We start from the raw sequence: 27,609 nt of genomic DNA, 5'->3' as shown, positions 1-27,609 counted from the left end.
GGACCAGCTGTGTTTACTATCATTTTGTTTTAGATGGGCTCTTCTTGGATAAGTCACTTAAAAATATGGTTGTGCTGTCAGCTCATTTCCAGACATCGCTGTCCCAATCAATTTACACACTTTTATAATGGCTTGCTTTCAAAATATATTTAGAAACTTCCTTGCACATTATGAAAGTCTGTTACAGGCTTCTAATCTGACTCAAACCTCAAAACAAACAAATGAATGACTTGGAGGACAGCTACCATTCTCATGTTGCATCAATGAGTCACTTGGCCTCATACCTAAGGACGTTGGATAGCTAATGGAAATAAAACAGAAACACTACACAGCATGAATTAGTTACTCCTAGCATGTATGACTTACAAAAATATTTTTAGTTAATGTTTGCTAACAATAGGATAGACAGGGTGCCTAAGGTTTTTTAAATCATTTTAAAACTAAAATTCAGCATTCCCAGACTCCGTGACAAGTATAAAGTAGCACTCACTTAGGACCATTGCAAAAATAAATATGCAAGGGTAAGTAAGTCAATAATGCTACGGTTCTAGTTTAAAAAATAAAAAAAAGACCTTGGGCTGAATACTGGGAGTGCAACAGGGCCCTCGCTGATCTCCATTACAAAGACAAGGGGTGGGGAATCTAAGAAGGACACACAAACTAGAAGGCCCCATCCTCACCGGGACAATAAAGATAGGCTCCAGCAGTATAGGACAGATGTGGTCCAGCAGCAGAGAAGAGTGGGGATCCTGCAGGAAGAGCCTGAATCTATAATGCAGACACTGTGAAGAAGCTTGGGGAAAAGACGAGAGAGGGCATAAATCAGACTAAGGCCAAGGACTGGACCTCAGCAGGGCGGGGAGGAGGGGGGGTACACACAGACACACAAGTGCATTGTCACAGAGCTAACTGATTTAGGGCACAGGACAGTAGATATGAATTAAAGTTGAGACTCGGAAAAGCTTACTCCCCTTACTCTACAACATTGGTTGATAACATTTGCTGCAACAGGTTGGAATAACCAAGCTCAGGTAAGGCAGGATGGCATCAGCAACTGCTGCTTCTCCCCACTACCTAGCTGCGGAGTGGGCAAAGCCCCTGCAGCTGAAGGCCAATGGCTTCAAAGGTCAGATCCAATGGCTCTGTAGGCTACTGGTTGCAGCCCTGGGCCCTAAGAAGTTCAAAATCACGAATATTGCCATCTTGTGAACATGGAGCTTCTGAACAAATATGTAGAAAGAGAAAGTTCCATTAAACATGGCAGGATAAAATAAGCCATTATTATTGTTTTTAATACTCCTATTAATCTTTAGAATGTTGTAAAAGCAGCACTTTTCAGGTAATTGTTTCCATACTATATTTTGCTTAGGGGTCCCAAACCAAGTTGCAGTTCAACAATTAAGCCTTACAACGCTCCAGCATATTGCTAAAAAAATGCATTAGGATTAATTTTCGAAAGTTTCAGTTTTTCTTAAAACTGACAGGCTATTACATCTACCAAACAAATACCAACAACAGTCAGAAGAATAGCATCTTAGGACTACATTTTCATTTCTTGGAAAATGAAGTGAGCTTTAATGCATGGAGTATCATTAGTACTAGCAGTAATGCACTTAAAAATAAGATAACACATCAAAACTATGCTCCATTTGATAGGGGATTTCCACTGGTAATTTCCTTTAGCATATGTTGGGCTTAAATATCCATGTTCAACATGCAGTGACTGGAATGTATGCAGATTTGTATAGGACATTGAGAAGGCTAATTTTTTTCAAAACATTTAAATGGCTTAGTCAAAAATATTTTGAAAAATTGAGTCAATAGTTAACACATTATTTACATAAGATCATGCATTTTACTGAGATGCAGATAAACTGTGACCTTTAGAAAGTTTGATTAGCAAAATTAAATACCTAGAAAGGAATTAAAATTGATAAGTTAACTAAATATAGCATTATAAAATATATTCTGCAATGAAGAAAAACTTATCTCAAGGATAAATAAATGCATTCTGATTTCAGAGAGCTAAGTTGGGCTAGAAAATATGGCTCTTTGTTTGCATAAAAAGAATCCAGTTCCAACTCATCATTATTGGACTAGCATTTGTGGCAATGGAAGCCTTACTCTAAGCAAATTTTAAAGCTACAGAAACTTTTATTCAGCAAGTGAAAACTTCAACCTGTAACCTGAAATTTCCCATTAAAATCAAAAGAAAGACTACCTGCAGCTCAGAAAGTGGTTTCTCTGAATCACAGATACACAAGTAAGCATGACCCAGGAGAAGCAAACCATGCTTATTTAATTAGGCACCTTCTTTCCCCTGAAATTTAACTAAACACACTCAGCTACACTTGTAAGCCACGAATTGACATCTACCAAATGAACTGATGGTAGAAGCAGAGCACAGGTGAAAGAGATCATCTTACTGGCTCATGCACAATAACTTGCAAATATTTTTAGTAATACTTAAGAAAAGCTAAAGCAGCTGACCTGAAGGACTGAACCATCTACACATAAATCTGTATACTTCTCTGAGGGGTAAGCTAGCAGGGCTTCTCTTACGTGATCATCTATCTACTCGTATACATCATATACTTTTCCAGCCAAAATTTATCAATTTGCTACTGACATGCTTCAACAGTATAAACAAGAAAATGACAGCAAAAGGTTAATGATGAGTTTCATTTTTAATCTCTCTGTGAAATACAGCCTTAAATCCTTAACTGAATACCCAAATGACTTTAATACTATGACAGGTAAAACATTCAGCTGTGGTTCAATAACACAAGGCAGGTTTGTCTTCCAGGCGCTCTCTTCAGACAGGGGTTTGTTCCGTGCACATGAGAGATCTCCAAAAGAGAAAAAAGATTCCCTTTCAGCGGGCCCCTGGCCTCTGCTTGGACTCAGAGGCCCAGTCTGTGGAGCTCAAAGAAATCCCACCACTCCTGAAAATGAGTTCATTCTAGGGTACGGAAAATTAAAATAACATGTAAAAATGAAACAGAATACCAAAAATGAGCTCTAACGTGTACTTATTAATGCTAGAAAGCCTAAGTGCTACATGAAAAAATGCCTCATTTCCTTCTCTAAGAGCCACTCTTCTGAATGGTGTTATGCCCTGTGAAAGTGCTATCTACGCCTGCCTTCTGAACATTACTTCTCGCACAAATTAGTTTAATCTCAGAATATCCAAATTCTGGGCACAAGCTAACAAACTAATTTTTGATGCTTGATTGTGATTCCACACACTGGTGTGATCATACTCAGCTAGTCTGTATGAAACTAATCTCTAAAGAGACCTTTACAAAAACAATCATTGTATTGTACAAGACAGCAGGAACTTGGAAAAAAAAATTAAGATTTTTACAATAAAACCCCCTAAGTAGGGGAACTATTTATTTACTAAAGCAAAGCAGTTCATCTTCATTGGATTAAGTTTTAGATCTACCTGCACCATGAAGAAAGAACAGTGTGTGCGACAGGCACATAAACAAAGATGCTGCTAATTTGCTCTTGCAGTTGTTTCTGCCCACTAAATACAAGAAATCAAACTCAAGTAATCTCTCCTTGCTTTCTGAACTGCACCAAAATTTGCCACAGAAGTTGTGTTACCAAAATAATTCATGCATTTACTTGAACTGCATCTATTACCTTTCAAATTAATGGGTAGTTAATAATTTAGGTGTATAAGAGTGATGTTGTGTAAGCATTGAATAAGAGTGATGTTGTAGCTGTCACAGTCCAGACATTATTCACACAGAAAGGATTTCTTTAGGGTGATAGCTTTTATTATCCCAGCTACGTAGTTGGCCAATGTTAAACTCTCTTGCATAATTTCTGGACCACCGCAGCTACAACACTACCGTAACATGGAAGATACTGAAATCCAGCACATAAAATGGAAAATCTACAGCCTAGCAGTCTATTATCCCAACTATATAGTTGGTCAAATAAAAAAAAAAACCAAAAACCTTAAGAAATCCTGATCTCATTCATAATTTATTCATTTTTATTTACCAAGTTTCATATTCAGTTTTGAAAGCTCTGATATAATTTCCCCAACATAACTAGCACAACCCTGAAATCCTATTACAATCCATTTAAGTTCCCTATCCACCTAAAAACATTTAAGTATCTTGCAATTTTCCTCTTTCACTAATAAAGCTATCATGAAGTTCTGACATGGACAGAAAATGGAAATATAAATAAAAAGTTATTTCAGAAGTTCCATTTGATAAACTTGGTTGCAACTCGGACGCCTTGTCTGCCTAAGTCCTTTAAAAAAAGGATAGTAATCTTAAGATCTAGTCACTTTCACAACAGGTTTTGCACATGAAGAAAACTAAATGAAGAGCTAAATCATGACTAGTTCACCTGGTTTCAGGAAAAAGTTTTGTATCATATGGAATGTAACTGAAGAACTACCCTTCAAGTATTTCAAGACCTGAACTAAAATGGTCATTCTATAACCCTCCTTTTCTTAAAGCCACAGGTGAATGCTTTATATCATGATCCAAGTGCATAGTCTGTTCCAGTGGTTCTCCGCCTTCTTAGATTTGAGGCAATCGTTGATAACTTCAAGGCAATTCATAAAATGCCAGCTCTTAAATTTTCACTTGTTTGTGTGTATAGCAAAATGATACAATTCTTTTACTGCAAAGGACTCATAAATACCATGTTTTTAACACTATATATTCTTATATGAAAACTCAAGGTTTCATCTTGTGAATCCTGTTTGCACACCTAACAATGATAACATTGTGCATCACCCTTAAAAGGATCTCAAGCCAAGGCACCCTATGGTGCCACTGCACTACTCCAACCAAGTCTGAAAAGAGAAATGACTTGAATAATTGAGAGATGTGTTCACCATCGTGTTACCATTTTGAACTTCAGTATTCAAAATGTATCTCAAAATCTACCAAATAAATATTTCAGATCATTTGTTGACAGAACACTAATAAAAGCTGTCTCAATATAGTTTGGAAAAATGGAAAGTTTGATAATGAACTCTAACACCACAAAAGTTTTAAACTATTTTTCTAACTTGGAATAAATCATCCGTAACAATTCTAGACAAACTGGATTGTTCTTATAACACAAGAACTTGCCCCAGGAAACAAAGAATTCCATGGTTAGGGAAGTCTAATGCAAAAAGTTTCCAAAAAAGTAATGGTACTGTTAGAAAGATGTTGTAACTGTGACGGTCCAGGATTTCTTAGAGTGATATATTATCATTATCGCTATAAATCATCTTTTTAGGGTGAAGAATATCTTACATTCAAAAGCTTGTCTAACGCTGTTCCAACTATGCAGCTAGCCCAATAGAAGATATCACCCTAAGAAATCCTTGCCTCTGACAAAAGTGATTAAGTTTTATTTTAGGATTTTAAAATCTATTCAATTCTCTGTGGAATGTAATACATTACATTACATTTTAGTTTGATTGTAGGAGGAGAACATTAAGAAACACCACAAATTCCTGAAGTAAAAAACTGCTGTGTGTTGAAGTAGTGGAATAATTAATTTTAACCAAAAATTATTTGTTATGTGAAACAGACAAAAAAAAATGCTTTGGACATGGCTCACAAATACTGCTGGATCATACTATGAATGAAACGTGAACCAGGAAAGCAATCCTTACTGATAGATGGTCAGCAACAATCAGCAAGAGTAGCAGCCATGCAACAAATAAGGTGAGGTTGGCTTTCTTTCGGTCCAGCCTTTTTTTTGGTTTGCTTTTAAACAAGACTCTAAGATATCATTTTAAAGCCATTGAGAAGCTGATGCAAGTGGAGAATTCGTTTGCTCATCTGGTATCTCACTGCTAGTATATAATATACTTTCCCCATTATTATTGGTAGCCTTTCAGTTTTCATGTTTTTAAATGAAAACTAACATCTTAAAGGATTGAAACACCCATAGATCTGCCTTTCTCCCAATGCCCTGGTGCTGCAGTTCTGATCAGCAGAGTAAGAGAAAACGGTTAGCAGAGGCTCGCCAACTTTGGATCTCGCTCTACGCTCATCCCAGTCAGATATTGACAATCTGCTAACACTCAGGGCAGGCGCCAAAAGCTCATCTTTTTAAAAGACAGAAGGCATTGTCAAAGAGGGTGATCTGGGAAGCAAATTGGTAATTCTTTATTCTTTTTGCTGCAAGGATTAGTTCGTAGTGCCAGAATACGGCGGATTTGGCTGCTAATTTTTTCTGTAACGATTTATGTTTTTAAATAAATGTCAAGGGCACCCAGAACCTTAAAACCTTCAATAAATAACTGGGACTAACTCCACAGACAACCTATTTTCCACCTACCCTTGTACTAAAAGGAGCAGTTATTAGGATTCCACATGAAATTTTTGTAAAGCATTACCATCTTATTCTGACAGCTCCCACTGATACTCTCCTGTAGCCAGCAAGGTTTGGTTATAATTTGTATAAGTGCACTTGAATAAAGTTTATGCACTGAAATTGTTCCTGATTTCATTCTTCTGCCCCTCCCCAAAACAGTGTCTTTCTGGAACCCCCCCACCACCCCATTTCTTATCCTTTACACAGAAGTGTTGAGAAGAAAAAAATCAAGTTCTTATGCTGTTATAAATCCAAATTTAAGACAGACAGACAGACTTTTCAACAAGATAATTATCTTTGTTTTGTAAAAATGTACAGTCCCAACAGTAGGGATTGAGGACCATTAGCAGATGAAACAATGAATTTGACTTCATTTTTTAATCATTAAAATCCAGTTTTCAACGTTCCTGACGTGAGCAGAACTTTCTGCAAGATCATATAAGCAGTTATGTTAGCTGACTGCCAGGACTGAATGGTGCGAGCCAGTCAGCTTTATGGCAGCAGCATTTTAACATGCCTGCCTTTTTGAAGTTCACAAGTGCATCACACCATCACCCGAAAATGTGTTAAATTTAACACTGGCTTAATCTGCTACTTTACTGAGAACTACTTTGTGCCTCAGATCTCATCTTTTCTAATCAGAATCTCATATCCCATTTCTCATATTCCCATTTCCAGCTCTACTATCTACTGACATTAAAGCTCACTTAAATTCAAATTCCTCCACCTCCCTATTTTACCTATTTTTAAATTGTGATGTTCTAATTAAATGGAGAGAGGGGGGACAATACAGTTTGACGCTTGTGTGTATATATCTTGCTCCACACCCAGTGTTTCCTGAATTTCTCAGCTCCACCCGCTGTGCCACTGTGCCACCTTTCTCCAATTAAGGGAGTCCCAGCAATTCCATCTCCACCTTCCCCCTTATGCTAAGAGCTACGGCCATCTCCATCCCTTACCTTGCTTACTCCTAAGGTAACATCTATACTTCTCGAGTCCCCTGCTCCACCCCATGCCAGGTATCTCGAGTTGTCTGCCCCCCACCATATCCCCTCCTCACAATTCCACTTACATCCCACCCTTATTACTCTGCCTGGTGGATAAGAAATTCAGGTATCAATTTGTTCAGCTCTATGGGCACAGATAAGACAATAGCACTATGCTGGCAGACATTAAGCAGCACTATCAGCTGCTACTTTGGTTTATGAGCTACTAAAAAGGTGCTTGAAACTGAGGTCTCTTTTCTATCCCTGGAGCCACAGACACCCTTATTCAGTTGGGCCTGTCCAATGTTGACTAGATTTGGAAGCATGTATGGGGAACACAGCAACAGACTAACAAATGTCATCAAATGGACTGTAATGTCTTTGCAGTCTCAGCTAGCACTATCTACCTTAACTGTACCATTTGCTACAAGCAAATATAGTAATAGTCTTGCAAGAGATGAACTGGTGTGATTGAAGAACTAACAGAAACCTCATTTAGCTTAAAAAATTGATTAAAAGTTCATACTGACCTTGAATTCAACTGAGTAAATCATCCTCTGAGAACATTTATATAGAATAAGCATAACCACCTCTGAAAAACAGCCTGAGGTGAAACACGGCTAAATTATTTTGGATGGTAGAACAGCATACTCAGACTGAAAGCCAAAGGTCTTGCGTGAAGTGGGCGTTTCCATTATCTATTCTACCTGCAAATTATCCCATTCTGAAGAAAGGGGAGCTGTGTTTACAGAACAATAGAGCTGGAAGGGACCTCAGGAGTTCAAGCCCCTGCTCAAGGCAGGATCATCCCTTTCTAAATCATCCAAGTATTTGGTCTATACTATTACATACAAATCAACCGGTCACAAAACTCCTACCAAGAACGCCCTAAATTGTCACAGGTAAAACAGGAGGATGTGGGCGCTGCCAATGCCCTACCAATGATGTAATGTAACACAGAGCTGTTCAAGTGGCAGTTCATGGGTCAAATACAGCCCACAAGAGATTTAACTTGCTGCCCACATGACTCTGGACCCTAAAGGGTGAATATGATCATCACTTGTATTTGGGGTCTTTGGTCACTGCTAGTGACTCAAATAGGTGGCAGGGGGGAGGGAGGCATTTGGCCCAAGTTCCAAAGCAACATCCACACAATGGCTCTCACAGAGGGCGGTCACATCCAGCCTTCAAAAAGCCACACAGGCCAGATTCCACCAAAGTTAGACATTGTTGATGCAATGCGTCCTACATGGGTTACAAGCAGTTAGAAGCCAGCTAGGATTTTTACACACACACGTACACTCTCAGAATATTGGTATTCAAAGTTAATAGTATGAAACCAGATCACTGCAACTCCTAAAATGGCTTTGGTTCAGGCATATCTCTTACTAAAGAAAAGTATAGCTTCTGTAATCCGGATTAATGTTTCCAGGACCAAATTCAGCATTAATTTAACTCCCTCCATCAATCATAAGTGTGCCTGTACATGTTTGTTTACACTGAATCTTTCAGCTTAGTTTTCATGTTTTTACCATGTGTTGACATGTTTTGGAAGCTAAGAAAACTGCAAGTCTAAAATTCCTGAAGTTCCATTTGTTCTTCAACTCCCTAATATGTCGCTGAATGAGCAAAGGGGAAACAAACTCTCCTGCTGACTTTCCATCTTACTGCACTGAAGTAATCTCCTTTGATATATTAAGACAGCTCCTTTCTTAAGAATCTCAGACCAGGGGAGTATCCACATACTATTATAAGTCATAAGCACCGCATTTCAAGATAAACGGGCTAGTGAAAACTCCTGATCAGACTGCTAATTTAACCCAAATCTCTTGTGCAGTAGACAAAATAAAAGATAAAACAAAACAAACCAGAAGCAAAAGTAATTTAATACAAACAGACCTTTACTTTTTTTCCCTCTTTAGAAAAATACTGAATACATATGGCTCCCTATAACTCGTAATTAAAACAGTTTTGATTATATTGGTTGATCATCTCTGCAACTATGCCCCAAGGCTGGGCTACCGTTAGACGGAGCTTTAAAGAATTCTACAGTCCATCAGTTACTTAACAGCTATGGGCCGCATCGGTTTGATATAAGAACTGCTAATAGGCAGTTCTTTAATTCACAACCATCAGTTTTACAGAGACTGCTTCCAATTCTCACAACAATAACTAAAACAAGAGGTTGGATGGGAGTGGACCTCGGGAGGTCACATCTAGTCCAATGCCCTGTTCAGAGCAGGACCATCCCGGCCACGGCTTTGTCCAGCCGGGTCTTAACGATCTCCAAGGACGGAGCTTCCACTTGTCAGATACCATCATCTGAAGATGCTAGTTGTGTATGTGTCTGTGCACACACACGTACACACACACACACATATATTGTATGGGTGATGGAAGGGGAAACCGTTCTGTTTACACTCCTCTGCAGAGATCAGACGGCTCAATGGCACAGAACCGAATATTTTCTAGTTTCCGACCGCTCGGGTTCGGGGGCTGGCCAGCGCCGGACGGAAACGGAGACCAAACTGATCCACCGAGAAGCCGTCGGCAGGGACCCGAGGCATTTTTTTAACGGGCACTCGCACATCTACCGAGTGCTTCGAAGTCACCGCGGGAGACTTGCTTTCGACCCGGTCTGTACAAACCTCAGTTTCCCCATGGTAGAGAGGTACCGGAGAGCCCGTTTCGGCGGAGAGCAAAGCCCCCTACCCGGGGTCCCACTCCCCAAACAGCAGCGAGGGCCACGGGGGCATCCGATGAACGCCCCTCTGTCCCGGCACGGGGCTCCCACGACCCTGGGTGTGGACGTGGGGCCGGGGTCCCCGCCGCCCAGCGCTACACGGGCTCGAGGCAACTCCAGCCTTGGCCAACGGGCTCCCAGGGGCCCGCGGACGTGTCCCCAGCGCGAGGGGCCCGGCCCGGCGCTCACCTGCGCTGCCGATTTCCATTCATGGAGCTGGGGCGGCCTCCCTCGCGCTGCAGGGGCCGGCTCCCGCCTCTCCCGACGGCGCCGGGTCCGGCCGGCCGGACGGGGCGCGAGGCTGGGCGACGGGGGGCGGCGGCCCGCCCTCAGCCGGGCCCGGCGGCGCGAGAGGCGAGCGGGAGCGTGACGGGCACCCCCCGAGGCGGACGCTGCGTGGCCGCCGCCAGCCCCCGGCGCGCGCTGCCCCCGTCGGCCGCGCCGCCCCGCGCGCACCAACCGCCGGAAGTTCCACCCCCGCCCACACGCCGGTCGCGGTCACTTCCGGCGAACAGCTTCCGGCGAACGCGCGGAAGGAGGCGGGGCCGGAACTGGGGCGAGGTTGCCCGGGCAACCGTTGCTAGGCGGAGCCAGAGGGAGGAAGTAGGGAAACAATTTAGAGATTTTATACACACACGCACTTATTTTCCTCTATAATCTCTATAGAGACACAATCCAATATAGATGTTGAGAGAGGTAATATATGTATGCATAGAGACAGCGTATAGTTCCTACATCTCTCTTTTCAACATTATATCTCAAGACGTATGTGAAGATAAATGCTGAGAATATCTCTCTTCTCAACATATACAGAAATTATATGTATAAAGAGAATATATGCACTCTCTCTCTCTCTCTCCATATCCATATAATCACACACGTGTAGAGAGGTGTGTGCACACGCAGAGAGATTTTCTATATGTAGAGAGATTATAAACAATATACATTTTCTCTATAATCTTGAGAGGATCCAATATTTATACACACACACACACACATTACACAGAGAAATCGTCTGTATGCATACAGACACCATGTCTATCATCTCCTCTCAACATACATATTTGAGATATGTAGAGATTATATATACACACAAATAGAGACTATAGAGAAAGAATATATACTTACATAGAGTATATAAATATTGAGATTGAATATAGGAACTATATGTATAGCGAATAGAATATATTCTCTATATAAATATCTGTTGAGATGATTATATGTAGAGATTACATATATTTTTTTTAGTTTATATTCTCTCTGAACATAATTCTCTATGTATACATATCTCTCTCCATTATATACATATACATACACACACACACGTGTGTATATATCGATTTTTTTAGATAAAGGATGTTATACATATGCACACAGATGTATATGTTGAGAGATGTGTATATATACCTACACACACACATGAGAGAGAGAGAGAGGGAGCAAATATATACATACTTCTCTACATATATGTTGAGAGGTGAATATAGAGTATAGTGTGTCTATGTATATTCTATGTAGAGAGAAATTACATGTAGAGATAGAGATATCTAGCTAGCTAGAGAGAGATTACATAGGAGATTATATATATATATATATATACATATACACACACACACATACATACATACACACACACACACACACAGTATATATAATTATTTCAACACACACATTATCTTTCAACATATGTGCATAGAGATGATATATCTCAAAGTAGAGAATACACACACACACACACAACACTAGCATCTTCAACATATGTATATGTTGAGAGAGATGACTAGAGAATATATAATACACACACATATATACTCTATATCTGTTGAGAGAATAAGAGAGAGAAATTAGAGATAATATGAGAGATAGGGAGAGGAGAATGAAAGAGGTAATGTATAGAGAAAATTATACATATATAGAGAAAGAAAGAGGGAGAGGGAGAGAAAGAAAGAGTTTATATACTCTCCCCACCCCAGGGAGAGCGAAAGATTAGAGCGCAAACGCACAAGCTTTTGCGAGCTGAAGTTCACTTCATCAGATGCTGTGAAAGGATGTGTAGAAAGCAAAATATAAGGGAAGAGAAATCAGAATGCAAAGAGCAAGGTAGGGGAGAAAGCGAGGGGAGAGGGGCAGTGCTGGGAGAGGCAAACAAGCAAGCAGTGAACTCACAGGAACAAAGGAGACACAAAAAATAAAATCTAGGCAAGTTAACTTAAACATCTTATACAATGAAAACAACTCCCAAAATAGGAAATTTAAATATAAAAGCAGCAGCAAAGGCTGTGTGTGTTTGGTGGGGAGAAATTATGACCTGGAAATGAGTCAAGTGGTTCACAAGAGGTGACAGAAACAAGCTGGAAGAGAACCTTGAGGCTAAATTAATTCATGCAACTTTATTGCATTTCCTGTACTCTGTCAGTCAGGGGAGCCAGTCACACAGCAAAAGAACTGTTAAACACCCACCTTTGCTTTTTGTTCTCCATTTACTCTTTGCATGTTGATGAAGACATCAGTCACTTGTACTTTTGATTGGTCTTTATGATTCTTTTTCAGATTCATGCCAGGTGCACTGGTTGAGATGCAGTAGCTCCGTGTTTTCAAATGGGTATTATATTTAATAGCTGCAGGCATGTTAGTAGCAAAAGATAAATTTGTCTTTAAAATTAGTACCTGTATTCCCTGTAAAAAGAAAAAGTGAGCTAAAACCCAAGAGGAAATAAACTAAAGCTCCCCAGAGCATACACAGGTTACTGAATGCATCTGTCTTACAGGAATGGATGAAGTGATGCCCACATAAAAGTTCACTCTGTAGTTCAGTTGATCAATGATGGAACCTGACAGGATGGGATGTACTATCAGAAAGGCATTTTATTATTCCCTTAGAAGGGTGATGTGCTTATCCACAATCCAGTACAGGTTTCCCTCGCTGACCGCTGGGGTTAGGTTCCTGAAAGTTCCTGTGGTTGGCAAGACAAAAGGCGTAGGTGGAAAATGGCAGGTGGTGGGCTGATGCACAGCCATGGAAAACCGTGGTTACTCAAAACTGCATACTGTGGTAGCCAAAATGGTATACAGAATATTAAGTGTGGATACTCAAAACCGTGGTTGGCGAGGAAAGCTGTATTACAGTTCAACTATTAAAAGCAGTCAGTATAAACTGCTTCAGAATTTTACAGAGCTGACCATGAAGAAAATAAAGGGCCCTTAGAGTAGTTTGCAGAATAAAACATTTTTTTTTTTTAAAGCAGCAAGGGGCAAAAAGGATCCAACTAAGGCTGTTAAGCAATGTAGGCTGCAGGGTGGAAATTAACAGTCATTTTTATGTTCCCTTCTCTGCACCGTATTACTATTGCCCTCCTGCCAGGATTAGCTATGCCAAATGTACAGTCCTATACCGCCATCCCTAGAAAATGCTGTTAGTGAGCCTGGAACCAGCTGCCCAATTTGCTCAGTTATTTAGTGCAGAGCAACAGGGAAAGTTTCTGAGAATTTCTTTCTATGCATGCACGCACACATACAAAAGCCAACTGCTGTTTTTGGACTTGAAGCTGGTACTCCACTGCCAAGCATGGTGATATCTGAGAGACAGACTGCATGTGATTCTTACTGCACTGAAAGTTAGTCAGGGAGATGCAGAGTAAACCCCAAATTGACAGGGAAATTAATAGCTTGATTGGTACTTACATTTATATAGAAGCTGGGGAATGAAAGAACTGATTGCTGTTGAAGATGTGTAGTAGAGATAAGGCCTTTCTGGTTTGGAAGGGGGAAAGATGGTTAAACCCTCACTCATGATATATTCCCACACACATCAATAAGGGAAAAAACAGTTAGACTAAAGCCTGCCTCTACACAGAAGCAAGAAAAACGTTTTCCGACAGGCAGCACAGTATCAGAGCAGGACATAATGTTCCTGCAGACTAAACCACAGCTGCCTGTGGTTTATGGTAGATGTCCAACCCAAGGCAGATTAGAGGGGGAGCTCATGCCTTCTAAAGAAGTGGGATTGTAAGTAAATGGCATTATACATCACAATCAAAGAGCAACAGTACTTTAGTCCTTTTACTGACCTCAAAGGCAAGGTTTTAATTTGCACCCAAGAGCCAGTGGATAACTGATTGAGTGCTTTTTTCTTAATCCTAGACAGACTTGTGAAAACGCACACATTGTCTGCGAGGAACGGAGCTGTTGCTGTTCTGCTGCTGTTCCAGGTCCCCAGGCTGTGTTCTTTTGTTACCCCAGTGCCAATCCAGCCCAAATCTGGACAAGTCATTCCACACTGAAGAGCTTGGAGTTCAAATTAAACGGCTTGTCTACACTAAAGATTTTCACCACTGAAAGCACTTCAAATACCTCTTGCTATACATGGGAAAGTACTTGCAGTGGAGCACTTCAACTGGTGTAAAGGCAGCTCAGAATTAGTGCATTTTGCACCAGATCTGTCTGCAGTGACACATGGAAAGCACTAACTTCTCAGTGGTACTCCTGTAGCTGGGCTGCACACATTTCTAATCTCTCTCTGGACGAGGGAAGGAAGGAGGAAAATATATAAATATTCTACTAGCGGATGAGTGAGTGGAAAACTCTTGGGAACAGAAACAGGGACACAATAAAGGGTAGTAATAGAATGGCACAGAGCTGTCTGGATAAATAAGTTGTTCAACTCCAAGACACACACTGCACAGTGTCTAGTTTACAGAGGTGAAGTCCCCTAGCATATGCCAGGCTACGATAATTAAGTGCCACTGCCAACACCCTGAACTTTTTGCTATGATAGGTAACCCATAGGGAATGGACAGTCAGAAAGTTTTACCCAGCTGTAAATAAAAGTAGGGGTGGGCCATTCAGTGACAACTGGGTATCTCAGTGAGGATTAATTATAGGGGAGATGGGGAATTTGATGTGTAATATTAGCAAAGGAGATTTCCATCATAGTGAGAGCTGGAAGGGCAGGCACAGTCAGGCTCAGACATCACTACTCCTAACTCCCAGACCCCCAAACCAGCATGCAGATGTCCTCTACCAGTCCGAGCTGAACAGACAATGATTTACTAACTCCTGGCTTATACCATAAGTCCACATTACCAAGGCTGGACCTCACACACACACACACTGCAGGAGGCTGCAGATGCAGCTGGGTCCTTCTGCTCCAAGTTACAAATAACACCCCAGACAGTAGTTAAGCTGTACCATACACATAGTCACCCTCTCCCAAATTAAACATGAGCTGCAAGACAGCTTTAGCCTACATCACGTGGCCTGATGGCCAAAAAAGAAAACATGCTCTGGGAATGACAAATTAACTCCAGCCTTTTGGGTACGCTCGTTTTTCATGGAACATTTCTTGAACAACTTACCTAAGTGCTATGAGATGCTGGAGAATAAAGGCTCCCATTCACTATCTAAACTCTTGAAGGAATTTGGCCCTTTACCACCCCTTTGGCACTATTTTTAGCATCCTATGTTCAAGGCTACTGAACACACACCTTAAAGCTCTGGAGCTGGTACAGGAACGCCATCACTCAATAGAGCAGAGGCAGAACGAGGCGAAGCGAAGTGGGTGCCACTACACAGACTTTAGATTTTCCACGGCTGTTTCAGGCAGCAGGAGTTGTGTCATTACCTGCATTTTCCTTCTTGTAAACTTAATTTTGGGTAGGAAATCAGCTTTACAACAATATTGGGACAAGCCTCAGCTCTACCTTGCTTTGGTCCTGCCAGCTCTGCCTTTCACACCAGAGAGAACAAAGTCATACTGGTGGGGGGAAAGGGGTCAGTTGGTGCTCTCATACAATCTAGGATTTGCTCATAGTACTAAGGGTGACCACTCCTGGACCCAGCTCGATGATCAAGTCTGCAAGTAAAACCACTTAAAATCAGAAGAGGGAGTCACTTACGATCTAATTTAAAACATGAAAATTCGTAATAAACTGCAACCATTAACAATATTTCCCTACCTGCAGTCCTAAGAGGCCTTGTCATTAGAGTTAACATTTTGTGCTAACGGTATGGATAGGTTCAACCCCGCTGGGGAGTGTTAGGTACACAACAGCAGTGGCCCCAGGAGCCTACCCACACTTCAATGGCATGCAACCCCTTAGGTTCCACAGCCTTGTTGTAACCGGCTTTGTTGTAAAGAGCATTTTTCTCAGGGAGGCTATTTGTTAATCTGGCTGATGGTTATACATTTCTAAGGCTCATTTTCATTCACATGAGAAAAAGGACATGCTTGAAGCCAAATTGGATTGTTATCTCCTTGTTCTCCATAAAAGCTGTCTCTTGTGCAAAACCACATACAGCTTGGATATTTAAAATGGTTAAGGCCATCCTGAGCAAGAGACACTTTGTTCTTCTTTTATGAAAGGAAAGTACCACTGGCCAAGAACTACTTACATTTAATGACCGTATTTTGTGGACTCTGTGCAACAAGTTATATTATACACATCTGTTGAGCCTGGGGATTCTATTAAAACCTAATTGAATTCCACAAATGCAATTCATCGTTGTATTTGATAGAACCGAGTATCCTGCTTGGACGCCTGCTAAAAGCAGGGCCCTATCAGGACCCATGCAGTACTATCATTGTTGTTGTAAAACTCTAGAAATATGGGTTTGCAACCTCAATCCCCAAACCTTCATTACGGACCAATGCAATATTCCATGTTTCAGCCAAAATCACTGTTTCTTAATTCTATCGCTACTTAGGGAAACAAGTGCGCAATTACCCTTAACTTGATTCATGTGCATATGTATACACACGCACCTGAAATCTTGCTTCCTGTTAAATCCAGAAGGCAGGTCAGGAGCACAGGGCTTAAAACACAACAGATGCCAGGCCGACACTTCAAACAGACTCCATTTTTCGCTACATTAGAGTCAGCTATCCAGCACCATTCCTGGACCCAGCTTGATGATCAAATACATGGCCATATGAACAGTCCCTTTGAAATTTCAAGATAATCCCACCACAGACCATGGCTTGTTGGAACTGGTGCAACACATAAAAACAGCAGCACAAATTTGTACAGATCTTTCAGAGACATCCACCTGGAAATCCACCGTAACACAAGAGTTCTCCATGTTACGTCTCGAGTCAATTAACAGGAAACGGACTGTGTACCCATCAGCAAACACTTACTAAAGCAGCGATTGCTTAGCTTTACTCAACAAGCCACAATTACCAATCTCTCCTTAAATAATTGTTTGAGAAAGTTACGTCAATATTTATTTAGAAGACAAATCTCAAATAAGAGCCAAGTCAGTCATTAGAGATGGCAAGCCACCTCTCATTAGATCAGGGGTGGGCAAAATGCGGCCCGGGGGCCGGATGCAGCCCACTAGGCCATTTTATCTGGTCCGCGGGGCCCCTAAAAAAATTTAGAAAATTAATAGTTATCTGCCCTGGGCTGCCTGTCATGTGGCCCTTGATGGCTTGCCAAAACTCAGTAAGCGGCCCTCTACCCAAAATAATTGCCCGCCCCTGCATTAGATCCTCCAATACGTTTTTCTCCAGGCCGCTGAAAGGATGAAGAATTCTTAAAAAGGAACGTGCCAAATATTAAACAACATGGGGCCAGGATCCAGGTAAGCCCCCAAATCAAAAAGGAAGACTGAACACAGTCCTTGGCTCATCCTGGCACCAATAACCTCATGACAAACCACAGCACATGCTCAAGCCATGCAGTTTCTGCCTTCTGAGCTATATGTACTGACAGTCTCCCCTCGACTCAAAACCCCGTTTGCTCAAAAAGAGGCGTTGATACAGACTGCATTGTTAATTTGGCAATTAAAAAGAAAATCCACTTTCAGGCAGGAAATGATTTTTTTTGGAAGTCACACACAGGGAAACTCCCTGTACAAGGGAAAAAATACATTGTATCAAACTTCTGAGTCAGATTTTTAATTCAAGTCGTACCAAATGTACAGCACATGCATTTCCCTGTACAGTCACTATCTGACAACCATAAAAAAAAGCAACAAAACGAAAGGACATTGGAGATCACAGGCCGAATCAAACTACAGGGACAACAGAGTTGCCTTTCTAGTGATGTGTACCCTTTTTTCGTTTCCTGCAGAAGGTTTACTTTTAAGACGCTTGGATTAGTTACCATGTTCCGATAGATTTTAAGCAAGCTACTCATTCGCTGCAATATTTTCCTCTCATGAAATTGGAATAGGCTGGAAACCAAGGAGATTTGGAACCCCTGCAGTATCTGATGCAATCCAGCTACAAGCAAAAGACTTGACGGCTGGTATCCAAATCCTTTACGTTATATTTTCTTGCATTGGGTGTGTTCCTCCCCACCTCCCTCTAGGTGGTTCTCCCGCAGAATCTCACTCAGGAGGGTCACCCCAATATATTAACACTGCTTTTATTTATTAGGTCTTCTGCCAACAGTTACAGGAACACAGACACTTGGGACTGCAAAGTCAAAAACTGCAAACATAAAAGTCAGAACCAAGGCAAAAAAATGCACAAATGCAATAAAGCAAGTTTAAATACAACGTTCTGGAACTTTTTAATCCAAACCTTTTTTTTTTTTTTTTTTAATAAAGAGGTGTTTATGATCTTACAGTATTTTCTTTTCGGCCTAATCCAAGAATTTCATTGCTCTTTACCAATCTTAAATTCCACTCATACAAAAAAATTGATATTCAACCTTTAAAATATAAGCCATTATTTTCTTTATAAAATAAGTTTTGTGCTGCTGCTTGTTTAATAAGTACTGTACATCAACTGTTCATATCTATTTAACAAATGGACCATACAAAGTTCAAGCTAGCAAAAAAAAAAACCAACAAAAAAAAACCTCACAAGCAACACAAAACCAAACTGAGTGTCTTGTGAACATCCTATGTACAGTTCAACACTTGCTTGTATAAAGGAGGTACAAAAGGGGTTAAAAATTGAACACAAAAGCACTGGAATCCCCGTCAGTTTTCTTTCACAACTATTGAAGTGCAAACCACACACAAGATATGAATTCCACTTTTTTTTTAAATTTTATTGCTGTTCTGCTGTCTAGCTTCCCCTCCCAAAAGAAACGTATTTGTTTACTTGTACTCATTTTCCAAGAAAACCCTTTTGTGATGCGATCCTGAACACTTAATCAAGTGTTGCACATCCCAGAACACCCTGTGCCCTCCTTAGGTTCTTTTGAGAGGTATGTTCTGCCCTCAAGCACCCCTTGTTGTTCAGACATGAGCATGAGGTCAGCAAGCAGCATTAAACAACTGACAGAAATGAACTGCATGCACTTGGCAATGTTTCCAATTGTAAGAGGGACACGTGCATTTTCAGAACGTACAGACTCAGGAGTCATTTAAGATGCTTACGTGGGCCTTGCGTCCAACTATCAATTGTAATAGGCATATGGATTACACATCTATCGGCTATGGGTAGTTAAAAAACGCACAGCACCACAACATGCAGTTATTCGTTTGCATTTCAGACAACAAAAGGGCAGAAATACAGAATGCCAAAGCCATGTGGAAGGTACAGTGCATAGTCCATTATACAAAACAGCCGTTAACTTCTCCAAAATGGAAACATGGTTGAGGGCACAGCAGCTCTAGAATTTGGCATTTGTATTGGTTCAAAAATGGAAAACCCAGCACACACGGGGTGAAATAAGGGCAGAACAGGATCTGCAAGCTTTCAGTTGAGCGTTTCAGGAGCTGTGAAGCTTTTGTGTAGTTATAAATTGCTGTTAAAACTAGGTGCTACATCAGTGAGTCTTCATTCATAGGTCTCTATGAACAGCCACCTTTCGAAGGAGTGCAAATCTTAAGGTCCATTTTACATTTCAAGTCTCAAAGTTAAAAAGAAATTGTTACAGAGCAACAGGTTGTTTCTGTAAATGCCCACGCTATCTCACTTCAAATGGTTAAAAATGGCGTATGCTATGCCATAGCTTCTAAAAGATACGTTGGAGTTCTAGACCCAACTAAAAACGTGAAAAAAATACAAACCGAAAGCCTGGGCCCTTGGCTACAAAAGAGCAGCCAGGTGCTTTCAGTTTTAATGCTGGTGAACAAACTGATTTATGACAGAAACCTTGACCTAAGCAAAAGGTGCGGAGAACATGCGACAAACTCAAACGGTATCCTTAATGAAGAGTTCTTTATGTCAAAATGGGTGGGTTCAACCCTGCTGGGGGATCAACCCTGCTATCTATGGGTACGTGCTGGAGTGTGGAGGATGGAGTGAAGAGGTGCTGAATGTGTGTCACTATGCAGGCACTTGTGTAAAGGAATGTAGGCTTCTCTTGTTGACACTTAGTGTTAATGCATTCCCTACTCTCTAACATCCCCCTCCCTCCCCCAAAGCTGGCTACCCTACTGAGGAAGAAGAGTTCCTGTCTTCCTTCCTCTGGCACCTTGCAGATATACAGCAGTGGAGTTGCACACAAGGTGCAAAGGAGAATGTGATCCAACACTGTAGGCTTGAGGAGTACAACTGAGCTATGTTTCGAATCTTCAGACAACGTGGCATCGGTGAGCTCAGCGCTTGGATTGCATAGCATATTGGTGTCTTACTTCTTCACAAACATGTTGCCCCAAAAGAAAAAAAAGAGTACAGTGAAGTTACTGGTATCAGAACAGAGTGATGGGTCAACGTGATCTCAAGCTGGTCTTAGCAAGGCAAGTCTCAACGTCCAAGTTATGAAAAAACCGTGTGCTTATCGTAATGTGTACTGGCAGAGGGCAGTGTCTATGTTAGACTTTAAAAATTCATTCACTCTGGCAGGAAAATGATGAACAGAACTGCTCCCCCTGTCAGTCCGATAACAGTGTAAAAAAGTTCCTTCTCTTGCTGAAAGGTTTTAGTGCATGCTTTAATATTAAAAACTGATAGCCTGCCCATCTGATATAGCCAAGTAGTCACTGCTACCATAGCCTTGCCATGCTGAATGGTCAATACAGCAAAATGAGTTTGAAAAGCAGTTGTTACTGCTGGGGGGGGGGGGAAAACAAAACAAAAAAACCCACACACAAACCAGGTTCCTTCCCCCGCCCCCCCCATAAGAACACAAATCAATAGGAATTTCCCCGTGATAGTAATATGCATTTCATTTTTTGGACTAATGAACAATCTGGCATTGTTTCAGATTAAAAACCCCATGCACAAAAATCAGTAACATTGTGATACAAAAAGCAGCAAAACCCTAGCAGCAGAAGCTACCAAGACACTTTGAACATGCTGGAGTTGGGGCATATAGTAGTTGAGAGCGCAGACTGCCCACAATGGCATGTGATGGATGCACATGACAAAAGGAAGATACACAAGAGCATTAAAAAAAGAATACCCCAAGGCTGCACAGACTGCAGTTTGCATTACACTCATTGGACAGGAAGTACTATAAATCTCTGGCATGAATATACAAAGTCTCAGGAAGTGCAGTGATGTAAACTCTGAGAATGTTAATGACTTGTGTATTTTGGCAACAGACTCAGTATCGTATAAAAATAATGTTTAGTAAAAAAATCCCAGTGTCCATCATTATAGAAATTCAGAAAAAAAAAATATCAATATGGAGATTTCTGTCTTCATGGGATGAAGATGCCCCCATTTGTCAGAAATGGAGTTTTAAATAACAAAGTAGTACACTGGAAACAAAAAAAACGGGTCAGCAGCTATTAAACTTGTCCTATATGAAAGTGCACATCTTTCAATGGAGTTTAACCATCATGAGGTTGTGATATAACAAAACTGTAACTCTATGAACATAAAATCAACTCCTTCGGATGGAAATATGGACCATCACCAAGACAAGATTACTATTTTTTTTCCTTACAAGATAAAAACATTGAAATTTTGCAGCATCATAGTAAGGCACTCACCCACGGAAAAGTCTGTGACTGTTGCTTCAAATGGCAGCAGCTAACTAGCTTTTAACACAAGGAAGACAATTTTCATCAGTTCTGAGCTAAGTGCTAGGGTGCCTTACGTTATATGGGGGGAAATTATTTTGGGGGGGGAAATGTTAGTGTTAGAATTTTCCTATAAACTAGTTATTTTTTTCTTCTCCTCAACCCATTAAAGCATCTGGTATCCTAAAATATTAGTTTTATAAATCTAGTCTTCTGTTTAAGGCTCTAAAAATCCCTCCCCCCAACCCCCGCAAAAAATACCTACCAGCGTCTGGCTGGCAATGGAGGACCAATCCCACTATTTCACAGTCAGAAGTCTATAGTATTGCATTTTAAAATGAAAACCTGCTTCCGTTTTGTGGGAAGTTCTATCCCTTCCTTAAAACGCCTTCATTGGTTTGGTCAGGTTAAAATTTGCAAAGCCAGAAAAATTAAAAAACAAAGAACAAAAACCAACAACAAAACAAGACAAAAAAAAATTTCAGTCTCTTCCAATATTACCAAGGTGTCTGATTTCTCTCTCCACGTGTGGTGTTGGTCTCCTGCCTGAATCGACGCTGCCTGCCCTGCAGTGATTTCTTACTGGAAAAAAACAAGGTGTCCCAATGCTTCCGTTTTTGTATGGCTCCTACAAATCTGAAAGCTTTCTTGAGTGAGGTAAAAAAAAGTTAGGCTTTCAAGCAAAGTACATGGTACGTAAAGTGTCCTGATGAACCTGTACAGCCTTTGCCAGGGCCTGGGGATCTCGCCCGTTGCTCTGTCCGGATATATGGCTGCCCTCGCCACTGAAAGTGCAAAAAACACACCATGATTAATACATGCATCTACAGGGCCCATCAGAGATCGGGGCCTACTGTGCTAGGGGCAGCGCCACACACAACAGTGACCACGTCAGCACAGGAGAGCACTGGGGAGTACCACAAACAGCTGCAGTGGGTAGCGTGACCAAACCTACTAAGATCAAAGTAGTAAGCAGTGGGCATGGAAACGGCATATCCACTGTGCAGGACCTGGAGTCCCATCACCCCTCTCAGTCATCACATAGGCTAGGAAGCCTCTAGGTCCCACACAGCAGAAAGGGCTGGAGTCAGTGCCTGGGGTCAGGCATCAGTGAAAAAATTGCACCACCCTTGCCCATTGATCCAAAGTAGGCAAGCACACCAGCAAGGAGTCATGATGGCAGTGGCGGCAACAAAGGACTCCCTCCTCCACACAGCACAAGTACTGCAAAGCCAGCTTCCAAAAACCCCTTTGCTGCTCCAGGACAGGGGCCAGCTGCCAGCAAGTCAAAAGGCAGGACCCCAGCACAGAGTACTGCGGAGATCCTGAGCAGTGCTGCAGCCTACAGGTGCCCCAGGGAGGTGGATGGAACCTAGCCGGATCCCCACAGCTCATTAAAATTGTTTAGGGCCACTCCAATCCCTACAGCAGCCCAGAACTAGGGGGAAGAAAGAGAGGACGACTTAACACCTGGCCAGAGAATTCTGCATTATGCCTCTTGGACAAAAAACAGCCAGTAAAAAATCATTCCTCTGAGTCTGGCAAGAGAAAGGGGTTTCCTGTAAAAACTAGCTCAGCCAGGTTCCAGGATAGGCTTTCAGACCCCAAGGCTTGCTGTTGCCTGCACCAGAGCAACAGGGCATGAACACACACCACCCATCTTCTCTCTCTCACCTTGCTCTCTGCCTGCCCTTAGCCAATGCCAGACAGACAGACACTGCAGCTCCGAGATTCTTTCCACACCCAGACCCTCGCTCACCTGTCATGCTCTTTGTCCACGAGGTGGTATCGTGCCCTGAATGCCACTAACCGGGCATAGTATGCTGGTGCTGGGATGGAGACAGAGCGGGTGCACCGCACATAGGTGTGACAGAGCTGGTACGTGAGGATCTGCAGCTCATCCGCTGTAAACCGGTTGTCATCCCAGAGGACGTAGTAATGGGAAGGTCTGCTCGTACCCTGGGGAGGAGGGGATGCGTTGAAGGTGCCACCAGCTTGTCTTATGGTCAGAGCCAGCAGCAGGCAGGTGGGAAAACCTCGGTGACCTGCTCCTCCCCTGCCCACCCGATCAAAATGGGGATCAGCAAAAGCTCTGCACAGGAGATGAAGGTGGCATGGGAAAATGCTTGTTGCACATGAATGGGCTACAAGGCACTTGAGGAAGCAGGTGGCCCAATACAAGTCCTCTCTCTTTGCAAGATTATGCAGAGCAGGAAGCTGTGTGATCCAGGGGCTGGAGCAGGAGTCCTGACAGAGGAGTCCTTCTTTCCCCAAGACAGAGAGCATCCGACCAAGCAACTCAGCTAACTTGTCTCTTACATTCCTCTCCCACCTGTACTATTTGCTCTGTTAAGTCAAGAGTTCAGGTCAGGAGCAATGCAAGGCAGAAGTGCTTTCAAGTTGCTGGATAAGGGAGGCTGCATGTAAGCCATTATTAAAAGCAGCTGCTCAGTCCAGCCCCTGTCCACTGTTGCTATGCCGGTGATTGGGCAGCAATGAGCTCCTGACCCTGCCCATGGTACCACATCACATATTGCGCTTGCCCAGGAGCTGCCTACAGCTCATTAACGAGGCTAGTGCCCTGCTGTCCTTGGAGTAAGAGAGGAAGTCTAAATGCAGGAAGCAGCTGCAAATCAGATAAGATGCTGTTGCCCACATCTGCCAGGGCAGTTTCTGGAAAGCCTCAGCCCTCTCAACAGCTGTGGAACCAACTGATGATAGCTCTGTGCTAAGAATCAATACAAGGGAAAGATTTCCAGATCCCTCCTGACAGTGAGCAATGCTGCTCAGTCATTCAGAGGAAGAAGAAAGAACAAACACTGCACTCAAATGGAACTACAGGAACCTATGCAGAGCTCCCCACACTGGATTCTGGCCAAAACTCTGGGAAGGAGGCACACCAACACCCCCTGCAACTTCCAGCAACAAGGGAAAGAAGCTGGACAGCTTCACCCCGGAGAGCTATGGGACACAGTACCTGAATGCCTGCATGACTGCAAAGGTAGAAGTCGAATTCAAATGGGTGGGTGATGTTGGTATCCACAGTTGTTCCTGCCGGGATGTTGCCACTCTTGCCAATCTGCAGAGATTAATAACAGAGACGCAAGCACTCCATTGTCTGGTTGCCTTGGCTGCAGTGCTGTACACCTCGCCCCCTCCTTTGTAGAGAATCCCACAGGCAAAGATCACCTTGCTTTGTACCAAAAAAGGAACTCTAAGCCTTCAAGTCCACAGTGCAACTGCTCAGTTCAGTTACAGAGCCATATACGCCTCAGCTGCGGGGTCCACTCCTTTGAAGAAGGCCACAGAGAGAAGACATTTCCTGTAGCAGTCACACATGGAGTACTTGCTCTTCAGGGGTGTCTGCAACCCTCCCTGCCTGGTGCTTCCCTAAATATCTGAGTGGGAAATGGGAGAAACTCTGGCCCTTCAGACAGGAACAAGAGAGACAAGCAGACTGGCTGGGGGTCTCTGCTGTCATTGAGGTGGCTATGGGGAGAAGAATGCCACAAAGCGATAGTAAATCAGAAGGTGAAGTGGGGTGGGCAGAGTCAAAGTGCCAATATTTGTATTACAGAAAAATGGCCTTTAAAGTAGTAAAAAATTCAAGCCCACCTACAGAGCGTTTTCACTGGGTTCATGCACCTGTGCCATGGACACAACCGCGCTGCTTCTGACTCCAAGGCCGATTAAGCCCTTACTTCCAAGGTTACATATGTGCCCTCAAATGGGGCCAGTGCTAGGATGGATCTGGCCAACAAGTTGGGTGCAACGGCAGCACACTGGGTATCACCCCAAGTGGCCGGGTTCAGAACCCAGGCACCACAGCATGTGGTGGATCTGAGAACCAAGAAAAGAAACTGGTGCACACACGCACACGCTCTGCTCAAAAAGCTGTGCTTACACACTACCCCTACTCCCCAAGCTGCCTCCCCCCTAATTCTCCATGCAATTTCCCAGGTAGAGAAACGCTTGTATTTTCAGTCTCACGGGTGCCATTTAAACACTGCTTAGGAATGCAAAATACAAGCCAGCAACTGCCTGGATTTCTCAAGCTAGCACAACAGGCAGTGAGATCTCTGCTGTACATGATCTCATCCCTGAAAGGATTGCTTCCATTTGCTGGCACTACATATGCTACTCAGGTAGGCCAGGGGCCTCTCCTGGAAGACCAGTCAAATCCCCCAGACCCCAAGATTAAACACCCTCCTACCCACACATTTGGAAGCTCTCACCCTCTCGTTCTTGTCTGCACAGAAAAGGCGGGTGTGGTGCCGTTTCTGGACAACTATGTAGGTGATGCCAGGCTGATAATCCTTTTCCAGTTTGATGCAGGCATCCCGGATTGCCAGAAGCTCGTAGTGAAGAATCTAGAGACAACAGTGGACTGAATGAGAGTGCACTGCCTCTTTACCGGAGGGTCTGTGTTGTCCCCCTCACCATACCCAGACACTGTTTGAGCCAGTCAAACAGGGAGACAGCTGTACATGTACCATACACTATTGGGCTGGCTTCTAGTGTGCTAGGTTTCTCTAAATGCAGTTGGATCTAGAAACTGTGCTGCCTTACAACCAAGTACACTGTAGCAGATAAGTATCACAAACTCCTCATCATGTGCATGAAGAAGTACAGCTATTTCATGATGATTTCCCCTCCTCTTAAAAGCAAACATTTTAAGCTGTTAACCACCACGCTGACAACTACCAGGGCACTTCCAGGTCTCATTTTTCAAACCCAGTCTCAGGATGTTTCCACTGTAGTTCAGCCATCAGTTGCGGAGCCACCCCCATGCATGGGCAGCACAGTTCTCGTGTTCCCATCACAGCGCCTATGCTCAGAGGTGGTCTCAGGCCCCAGTGCACCTGGCAGCATTTGCTACCTCTAGAAAAGGATGTGCCAGATGGGAAGAGGCAGATGCAGATCCCTCCCCTTCTGGCAGATGTGACCCATCACTGAGGACCATTTGCTATGGAGACCAAAGAAAGAAGGCATGGTCAGACCCACAGGTGCCTTCTGGTGGGGAGCTGCTGGTAGCAGCTAAACAGGGAAGTTCTTTGCACCTGGGGTGTCAAAGTAAATCCATCTTTGCGTGGCCCAAAGCCACTTGCCCAGTTTCAGCCCAACCTGTGTTTGTTCTTCTCTGAAAAGCTACCCAGGCTGCTTGCCTCCCCTGGGGATTGCACGAAGAAGCTTTTTTGATTGCAACCTGAACAGAGGTGCTGGTAAGAAAGTGACTCAATATTATGGCTAGCTCTAGCCCAGAGAATTACCTCTGCCATTCCCTGCATTCAAGAGTTACACTGCACACGTAACAGAGCCAACTGTAAGCTCAAACATCCAAGGGAGGTGGTTTTGGATCCTTGATCTTACCTCCTCTGACCACGTGTGAGCAAGGCACAGCAGAAGGCCAATGGGTTCCTTACCTGTGGGAGCTGCCCCTCGGGAACCCCGTCCCGATAGAAGATGATCCTGGTGGGCTTGAAGCGGGTGGACTTGTAGAACTGGATAAGAAGTTCCCTCACCATGTATGACAAGTCCTCGATAATCTCCTGTCGTGGTCGCTGCACACGCACCGTGGCACAGTAACGGCTCGGGTGGGCATCCATGCTGCCCACAACCTATAGTGACAGAAAGGAAATGGGCCATGCTCAGGAGTTA

At 42.8% G+C, this 27,609-nt stretch overlaps 2 protein-coding genes across 4 annotated transcripts in view; both read right to left on the bottom strand.

The window, feature by feature from the left end:
• LOC102577396 (protein argonaute-3) overlaps positions 1-10,498 on the bottom strand; it is a 64,571-nt gene extending 54,073 nt beyond the window's left edge. Inside the window, exon 1 of the mRNA XM_006269877.4 lies at positions 10,270-10,498. Coding sequence (XP_006269939.3) covers positions 10,270-10,288 — 19 coding nt within the window. The 5' untranslated portion in view covers positions 10,289-10,498. The remainder of the gene's footprint in view (positions 1-10,269) is intronic.
• Positions 10,499-17,961: 7,463 nt separating this feature from the next.
• LOC106736731 (protein argonaute-1) overlaps positions 17,962-27,609 on the bottom strand; it is a 46,627-nt gene continuing 36,979 nt past the window's right edge. Inside the window, exons 15-19 of one of the 3 annotated variants that reach the window (XM_006269876.4) lie at positions 27,375-27,569; positions 26,187-26,321; positions 24,929-25,030; positions 23,711-23,910; positions 17,962-22,736 (exon numbers count right to left, since the gene is read on the bottom strand). In XM_006269876.4, the coding sequence (XP_006269938.1) occupies positions 22,628-22,736; positions 23,711-23,910; positions 24,929-25,030; positions 26,187-26,321; positions 27,375-27,569 (741 nt within the window). In that variant the 3' untranslated portion in view covers positions 17,962-22,627. Of the gene's footprint in view, positions 22,737-23,710; positions 23,911-24,928; positions 25,031-26,186; positions 26,322-27,374; positions 27,570-27,609 lie in introns of those variants that run through there. The other 2 variants (XM_059729613.1, XM_019488253.2) reach the window with 2 other exon arrangements.

Source organism: Alligator mississippiensis, chromosome 6 (assembly GCF_030867095.1).
Source record: "Alligator mississippiensis isolate rAllMis1 chromosome 6, rAllMis1, whole genome shotgun sequence".
NCBI lineage: Eukaryota > Metazoa > Chordata > Crocodylia > Alligatoridae > Alligator > Alligator mississippiensis.
The sequence above is the reverse complement of the archived record's forward strand: the minus strand, read 5'-3'. Positions and strand labels throughout refer to the sequence as shown.